Source organism: Microcaecilia unicolor, chromosome 14 (genome assembly GCF_901765095.1).
Source record: "Microcaecilia unicolor chromosome 14, aMicUni1.1, whole genome shotgun sequence".
Taxonomy (NCBI): domain Eukaryota; kingdom Metazoa; phylum Chordata; class Amphibia; order Gymnophiona; family Siphonopidae; genus Microcaecilia; species Microcaecilia unicolor.
This window is the reverse complement of record NC_044044.1, coordinates 33,173,833-33,183,040: the sequence shown is the minus strand read 5'-3', so window position 1 is coordinate 33,183,040 and position 9,208 is coordinate 33,173,833. Positions and strand designations below refer to the sequence as shown.

Sequence of the window (9,208 nt, the reverse complement as noted above, 5' to 3'; positions counted from 1 at the left end):
CAGTGTGTAAGAAACAGCAGCAGACAAGCCTACGACTCGGTACCAGCTGACTGGCAGATAGGATGCCCAGGGCCGCCAAGAGACTGAGCCAGGCCCAGGGCAGGGCCGCCTCCCCCCCCCCCCCCCCCCCCCAGGATCACTGCTACAACTCAAATACCTTGGGGCTGGCAGGGATCCCGAGGCCCCGCCTGCGGAAGAATCCGGCGCTGCTCGTCACTCCATGTCTGCCCTGCGGCTGATTTTTTCTTTCGTTGCGCACAAACCGAGCATGCGCCTGAGAGGAAAAGCAGCTGCTCGGCACGGCGGTGGAGGCGGAGCCCGGTGTCGGAGTTTTTCTTTCTCCTGCTCCTGTGAAGATGCAATCACCCGGGTCCCGTCAGGAGCAGGAGAGAGAGAGACCCAGGCACCGGGCCCCCCTTGGAGGCCGGGCCTGGGGAATTTTGCCCCCCCCCCCCGCTACCCCCTCTCGGCGGCCCTGAGGATGCCAGAGAGGCTGTGAGAAAACAACTCATTATGCAGCTGGATATTGCAATATTCAGGACTTAATCACATAAAGATAGGACCGAATTTTATCCAGTGCTGAATGTTGTCATTTAACCGTGTAAGTGCCAAATCCGCCCACAATCACCCAGAAAATAGCTGGCTTTGAGTTTAGCAGTCTGTGGTGATACTCAGTCACAGTAGCTAGTTAAGTGCCACTGAGACAGACCCGAGCAATCGATTTAAGCAGCCAGGAGCCGTTTCTGGCCAGATACCGCGCTTTGAATAAAGATCCCCTAGTTTTTAGGATCTTGTGACCCAGATTGGCCACTGTTGGAGACAGGATACTGGACTTGATTAACCTTGGTCTTTCTTAAACCAGAAAAGAGAACATTTGATTTTGCCTCTCAGACAGACCCAGCTTGTGGAAGGGGTGTTAGGTGCACCTCCTGCCTGAGCAGGAAACAGCTGCAGAAACTGCAGAAGGCAGGATGCTGTTAACCTTGCAGCCACTCTTTCTGCCGCTCCTCTGTTTGACCTGTAAGTGTTCTGTCCTCAGCAGGAACTAGGGGGGACTGGAGTGAATCTTTGCCTTCTCTCTGGACAGGCGGGTCTAAGAATCTGTGCGTGGTCCTGAAATCCCGTGCACCTTGTCATCTCAAGATAATTCTTGTGTTGTTCCAGTAGCAGATAGAACTGCTGTATGGATCGGGAGGGGCTTTTCAGATACACTGAGAATTTTTCACCTCTAAAATAAGTTTGGATTGCCTCCATTTTTTCCCCATGGCATCTGAGTTTGGGAAATCAGTGTTCAAACCCCATCCCCATCCCACTGAGCCTCCTTGGGATCTTGGAGAAGTCACTTCATCTCCAATTGCCTCATGTACAAACTTAGATGTTTGGCTCTTCAGCACAGGGACATATTGTGACTAAATACTTATTGTGTAAATAGTACTATTAAAATGAGAAGTGTAGCTCTGTTGCGTAGTAGAAAAGTCATGCCAGGTGTCAGGCAGGCTTCCTTTTCTGCTGCTGACTGTATGACCTTTGCCAAGGTCATTCAAGCACTTTCCGCTCAAATACAAGCTAGGAATTGTTTGAGATTTGTGTGCGTTCTGTGACTCTGTGTCTCAATTTGTTTTGGACTAGGTATCATGTCTCAGAGAATCCACCAGCCTAGGCAGTTTCTAACAGCACTGGTGTCCCAGCCAGTGCAGCTGGACTGCTTCCAGACTGAATCGGACCAGCCGATGATGTACTGGTATCGGCAGCTCCCTGGGCACAAGCTGCAACTCATCATCTCTGCATACCGGCAAAATGAGCCCGAGTTCTCGCCTGGTTATAAGGACAAGGTGTCTGCAGAAAGGGGAAAGGATGGTGCTTATCACCTGACACTGAAGGCACCTGAGAGAGAGGATTCGGGATTGTACCTCTGCTCCTGCAGTGATGCACCATGAGAGATGTGCCAGGGGTGTCGTTGCAAAAAAAGGCCTCTGAGAGCCAACAGTGTGGGCCTTTAACTTGCATTTTCTTAAAACCAAAGGAAGCAGCTGGCTGGTGGTTCAGACGCACCATCTGGGAGATGGGGGTTCAGTTCTGTCTCAGGTCTTGTGCTGTACGGATGAGCTGGGCTGGGTCAAGGATGCTGTGGAGGGAGACCGAAAGGCTGTGGTTACACGAACCCTAGTGGAGGTCTGTAACTGACCAGAGCTGGGTGGGGAACCCAGATCTCGACACCGGTTCTGACTGATCTTGAAGGCCAAGGAAAGAAAAAGAAATTGCTGCCCCTCCCCCAGCCCCCCCCATCATAGCATGGCGTCTTCACTCTGCACCTGTTAATTCTGCGCTTTGTCACCTCTCTGCAAAAACATCACAGCCAGCCTCACCCCCAACCTATCCTTTCACTTTACAGCTCTGGAAACTAAATTCACCTCCCTGTTTAGTTGCATTAAGATACACTGCTTGACTATAATCGTACTGGACAACAAGCAATCTTCATCCCTTGCAACTCGCCACTTATAACTCATTCGATCACTACACAACCTTGTATCTGTTATCAACTGACTGGGCAAACGCCTTGACGGTACTATGTCAGCCACATTGAGCCTGCAAATGGGTGGGAAAATGTGGGGTACAAATGCAATAAATAAATAAATAATATCCTTCTACACTGAGCAACTTCATCCACACTGACTCGATGAAGGGTTAGACGCCCACCTACAAATCCCAGCTCTGTCACTGACCTTTCACACACCTACCGTAGCTGAGATAATATTTAACCATCTCTCTGACCTCATGTGCACCTTTCCTTAAATTAGTCACCTTATTTTCTAACTCCTCTTACTCTCTTACCTATCTATATGTTCCATCTTTGCTTATACCCTACGCTGTCTATTAAAATGTTCTATTATATATTGTGTTGACATTATGCCACACTTTGTATTGTTATTTGAATATTTTTACCGCTGTAATTGTCTATTGCTTATGTTTGAGTGAATTCCTTCAAAAAGGCAGTAAATACATCCTAATAAATAAATAATGTGCACTGGACCTGCAACCAAAGGGCTGCTGCACCCCTGCATTGCTGCGTTTCCTGTCTTACACTATTGCGTTATTCCTACCTGTCTGCCCTTTCTTTGTGCATTTTCATATTGTAGCTACAGATCCAACTTCTAATCTTAGCGCTCCCAACACCTGTAACCTTCAACAAGTCCACCATGACCTTCCAAAAACGGTTAACCTCCTCATATGTCACATTAGCCTTTAAGCCTTTCCAGCTAGTAAGCATGTTCTCTGTCCGTCATGCATACAGTGCACAGGAGGAAGTCACATGGCAGGCTTTGGGAGCAGAACTGCTTAGATGCAAGACTTTGTGACAGAGTGTCTGTGTGTTCACAGTAGCCGGAGCTCACAGACAGAAATGATTCTCTTTCTAGTGTGGACCATGTGCTTTTGCTCAGCCTCCTGTAGGTATCTGGACTTATTTTCTTGATATAATGTTAGAATGGTGGTGCAGCCTGTGTTTGAGGGACCGTGGGTGTTTTGTCCTTAACATAAAGGCATAAGGTGTAACCTGTGTAGGGAGAACAGTGAGGGGAGGGGGAAGTTTACTGTTAATATAAGGTTATATGGACTTGTGCATGGGGTCAGTGAGGCCAGGGGCATTTAATCTTCAATGGAAATTAAGTTGAAAAATATTTAAACTAAATGCTGGGAAGAGGCAGAAACAGTTCCTTCCAGCAAGAGCTGTGGATCTGAATTACATCATGTGAGTTTGTATCCTTTGCATGGCAGGTGGAGGATCCCTCTTTGTTCAAAATAGGTCAAAGCTGTGAAATCTCCTGCCAGCTGCTGGACTCCTCCTGCTACTTCTTGTACTGGTACCGGCAGGAGCCAGGAGGAGGAAGCCTTGAAGCTCTCTTCCTTTCTAGCATGCAGAACTCCATAAATGAGTACGTGGCCCAGGAGAACTTCACGGCAGAGAGACCGACATGGGAGCGATTCCTCTTGAGGATCCCCCACATTCAGAGCTTCCACGCTGCCCAGTACCTCTATGCTTGCAGCAAAGGCACAGCAGGAAGGACCCTACAAAAAGTTTGGGCAATGGCTTCCTTCCAGTGTCAGGCCTAGTCTTTCTCCCTGCCTCCCTAGGCTTGTTGAAATCAATGGACATAAAACAAGGGCTGGTACAGCTTGACCCCAGGGACCTGAAGCCAGCTGATGACTCTATTATAAACTCAGAAGAGGGAGGGGTGGGGGAGCTGGTGCACTAGAAGGCTTTGAATTTAGCTCACATCTTTCCAGCAGCTCAAAGTAAGTTAGATTCAGGTATTTCCCTGTCCCCAGAGGGCTCATAATCTTTGTACCTGAGGCAGTGGAGGGTTAAGATCACAAGCAGGCACAGTGAGATTTCAACCCTGGCTGACCTGCTGCTCTAACTATTAGGCTACTCCTTCAGCTATGCCGGATTCGGGTGTCCTGACAAGTGCTTCAGTAAGGCCAGTGACAGGGGGGTATCACAGACTGGCTAAGTTGAGAAGTGCTTTGGGCTCTGGAGACCAAAGTGCTGGGCTGGGTGGCTGCAGGTTTCAGCTTCCAAGCTGTGGGAGGTGGACACTGGGGCAGTGGAGGGTCAGGGAGAGATGAGGCTCTTACAAATAAAAGCTTTTCTCATACAGGACTCCTTCCACTCCCGTTATAATTTTAGTTGCCCTTCTCTGAGCCTTTTCTAAATTCTCCTATCTTTCTTGAGATGGAGCGACCAGAACTTCACACACTGGATCAGTACCGAGGCATGACAATACGCTGTTAGATCCTCCATCCCTTTCCGAATCGTTCCTAACATTCTAGGGCACCTCTGCACACTGCGCTTATGGTTTCAACTTCTTGTTCACTGGAAGATCCTTTTCCTGGGCAGCCAGCATCACCTATGTCTCTGAGAGAGAGGAGAGGTCTCCGGGACAGGACCCCCACCAATGACTTTATTTTTCCCTCTTTTATTGCAGTGGCAGGAACAAGTCTGGTGGATCAGTTTCCACAGTATGTCTTAGTGAAGCCAGGAGAGAGTGCCGATCTTCGCTGTGTCCTGAGGGACAAGGAGTACCCCTGGCTGAGCTGGTACTGGCAGGAGCCCCAGGGAGTCATCCAGCACCTGTTTGCTTTGAGAAGCAAGGGTGATGCAGAAGCCACTTCAACCAAGGGAGGATCCTACAAGGCTAAGCGGGTCAACGAGACTGAGCTCAGTCTGAGCATTAAGAACATCAGCTTGTCTCAAACACTTTTCTGCACCTGCAGCAAAGCACAGTGGAGGAAGCTGGATTCACACTGGTAGCAAAACCTCCCTGTGACTGCAGGAACAGGTGGCTCCCTAGGGTCCCACAGAGGGTCAGTGGCAGAGCTGGGCATTAGAGAAGTGGTGACACCCCCACAGTCATACTCACCTAGGCAGTGACAGAGCAGGGTCTTATTAATCTCCCCCACAACACCTCATGACAGAGGAGGAACCTGGCCTGCTAACATATTCCTGGAGATTTTTATTCAGGGGGAGGAGCAATTGAGAGAGAGAGGGAGTGGCCTAATGATTAGAGTAATGTGCAAGTCACGTTATCTCCCACTGCCTCAGATTGTAAGCTCTTTAGGACACATCCGAACAACCAATGAACACCTTCCCTTCCGAAAGCTGCTGAAAACTTACCTCTTCAAACAAGCTTACCCAAACAACCCAACCTAATTCTCAAACTCAATCCACACCACTAGCACTACCCATACTCCAATCCTCTCCCCCACTCTTCTTCCTATCGTCCTACTCTTTATAACTGGATCTTCTCTCAATACTTGTACCATACCTTGTAAGCCGCACTGAACCTGCTATTGAGCGGGAAAGAGCGGGGTATAAATGCCATAAATAAATAAATAAATGACCCCTGCACAGCAGTCTGTACAACCAGTGGCGTTATAAAAATGATACCCACTCCTGAGCCCCTCAACCCCACTGACGTGTTTCTTTTCTCTTCTGGAAGTCCCAGAGTCAAGGCTGGTGGAAATCACACTAGAAGAACCTTCAGCCTTTGCACCCCCGCCCCCAATTAAGCAGACCCCTCCCAGCCCTAAGATTTGGATTCAATTTGTCACTTCCAAATTTGCCTCATTATATTTGGTCATTTTACTACTGTTATGCTATAATGGATTTCACTGATGACAATGAAAGAGGCCGTGTTCCATAATTTAAAACGTAAGAGTAAAAGTGATAAACCATGAATGGATATGATGTGGAACAGCAGTGCTGGTGCTTTGCTTGCATTATAGATGCAGTAGGTGGCACCAAACACTGTACAATGGAAAACCTGAACCCTTTCTCAGAAAGAGAAGAGGATGAGCTGTACAGAAACAGTGAAATGGATTGTCAGATTAAGATTCTCAGCATGGCTGCCCTTAAACATACTCTGGACAGTAGCTGCTCCCAGGAGCCTCTCCTTAGCCCCTTGGCAGACCCTGATCTCCAAGAAGATCCCCTTCCCCCTGTCTTCACCTGACCTCACCCCAAGGAGATACATTTTCAGCCTCTGTAGACTTTCTGGCAACTGCTTATCCCCCCCCCCCTTGTCCTCTTTTTCATGCTTCTTTATTTCCATTCTCCCTCTTTCTCCCTCTCCTTTAGATTGGAAAAGAGACGGATGAGGGGAGATATGATTGAGGTCTACAAAATCCTGAGTGGTATAGAACAAGTAGAATCCTCATCCACGCTCTTATCACCTCTCGCTTAGACTATTGCAACTTGCTTCTCACAGGTCTCCCACTTAGTTGTGCAGCAGAATTTTGAACAGATTGAAGAGGAGAGAGATGGCTAATATTCCGCTAGGGTCGTTATGCTCATATTAGCCCTCTCCTCAAGTCACTTCACTGGCTTCCTATCCATTTCCGCATACAGTTCAAACTCCTCTTATTGACCTATAAGTGCATTGACTCTGCAGCTCCTCAGTACCTCTCCACTCTCATCTCTCCCTACATTCCTCCCCGGGAACTCCGTTCACTGGGTAAATCTCTCTTATCTGCACCCTTCTCCTCCACCGCTAACTCCAGACTCCGTTCCTTTTATCTTGCTGCACCATATGCCTGGACTAGACTTCCTGAGCCGGTACGTCAAGCTCCATCTCTGGCCGTCTTCAAATCTAAGCTAAAAGCCCACCTTTTTGATGCTGCTTTTAACTCCTAACCCTTGTTCAGAACCCTTATTTTATCATCCTTACTTTAATATTCCCTTATCTCTTGTTGTCCTGTTTGTCTGTCCTAATTAGATTGTAAGCTGTGTGGAGCAGGGACTGTCTCTTCATGTTCAAGTGTACAGTGCTGTGTACGTCTAGTAGCGCTATAGAAATGATAAGTAGTAGTAGTAGTAGTTTTTACTCGTTCCAAAGACCAGGGGACACTCAATGAAATTACACGGAAATGCTTTCAAAACAAATAGGAGGAAATATTTTTTCACTCAACGAATACTTGAGCTCTGGAACTCTTTGTCGGAAGATGTAGTAACGGTGGTTAGCATATCTGGGTTTAAAAAAAGATTTGGACAAGTTCCTGGAAGAAAAGTCCATAGTCTGCTATTGAGACAGACATGGTGACGTTACTGCTTACCCTGTGATTGGTAGCATGGAATGTTGTTACGATTTGGGTTTCTGCCAGGTACTTGTGACCTGGCTTGGCCACTGTTTGGAAAACAGCCCTATCCAGCTTTAGGTAAAGAGGTTTTTCTTTTACAGTTTGATTTCTCAGCGGCATTTGCTTTTTAGATTGAGTGAATCGAGGGGGGAGGGGGGGTGGGTTAGTCCTTAAATGGTTTTCATCTTTTTTAGGTTCTAGACAGAATTGTGTTTTGAAAAATGGTGTAACATTGACTAGCTGGAAATTGAACTGTGTGGTGTCCCCCAGGGGTTCCCATTGTTGCCGAAATTTTGGAATATTTATGAGTCTCTTTTCGTTATCTTATGCTGATGATAATTTTGTTTTATGCCCTGTTCAAGAAACCTTGGATAATACCTTTCTATTATTAAAACAGTATATAGTAGAGGACTGGGCTTAAGCAAACTTCCTTAAGTTGAATATGCAAAAGCCAAAATTGGTTTGGTTTGGAGATTATCGAAAGGTTTCCTCAGAAGTAATAAACCTGTCATCAGAAACCACCGTAAAGCCCAGTCAGTCAGGTTTTCAAGATATTCAGGAGATTTGCATGCACTGCATGCAAATGTTTATTGTGGATATCCTGAAAACCTGACTGCCTGACCTGCCTGCAGGATCAGGTCTGGGAACCACTGACAGAATAGAAGTAATCTGGAAGCTGACCCTTATTCACCTCCATTTCTCTCATCTTGCTCAACTGGAAGCAGAAGTCATTCCTTTATTCAATAGTTCACAGACTGGATTTCAAGGTTTCTGTTGGGAAGGGGTGTTGGCAGTTTGAAGATGGTCCTGGGTTCACACACACAGAGCCAGGGATTAGAACACCCTCCTCCTGGGGTGCTATTGCTTACCAGCTTTTGCTCCCCACTGGCTCCACCTCTTTCTTCTTGTAAATGAGGTCAACCACCACCACCACAGGTGCAGTCCCATCACTCCGAAAAAGAGAGATCCCACCAACGGCTCTGAGACAGCTGCTCGGAGGCCATGAGCTTCCTCTTCTGCTCCCTTCCTTACCTAGCTCTGAGAATGAGTAAGTGCCAGGGGGCACGACCCCTTCTGATTCAGCTCTCCCTAAAAGGAAGGGGGCAGCATGCCGGAAACAGGACAATCCAAGCCGGCATCCAGAATAATGAAGGATCTGATGAGCAAAAAGCAGCTCCAAGAAGTCTACAGTACACAGGGGGGGGCTTGGGACGCTCACTAAGACCTGAATTTTCTAGTTTAATGGCTGGATTTTGCTGTACTCAGTTCAATCTTTCTTTTCTTTGCTTGGTTTTGAAGTAACTCACAGTTCCTCTGTTCTTCCAGGTCTGTGCTGGTCTCTTTTGGTTCATCAGTGGCCAGAGAGGCTGGTAGTCAAGGAAAAGGAGAAAGTGGTCTTGCGATGTTACCAGAATGAAAGTGACTACATCTACATGTACTGGTACCAGCAGCAGAAGACAGGAGGAGAGCTCCATGCAATTGTCACCAGCGTTACCGAGAGCCAGCCAACTTTTGAGAAAGACTTCCAGGAGGGGTATAAGGTGCTGAGAAACCATACCAAACAATGCTCACT

The 9,208-nt window shown here is 47.4% G+C and overlaps 2 gene segments (V, D, J or C); both read left to right on the top strand.

Moving 5' to 3' along the window:
* Positions 1-944: 944 nt before the first annotated feature.
* LOC115457439 lies at positions 945-1,937 on the top strand. The segment is given in 2 exon segments: positions 945-1,020; positions 1,630-1,937. Coding segments are annotated over 2 exon segments (357 nt in total).
* A 1,403-nt stretch (positions 1,938-3,340) lies between these two features.
* LOC115457438 lies at positions 3,341-5,311 on the top strand. The segment is given in 2 exon segments: positions 3,341-3,446; positions 4,986-5,311. Coding segments are annotated over 2 exon segments (432 nt in total).
* The last annotated feature ends 3,897 nt before the right edge of the window (positions 5,312-9,208 follow it).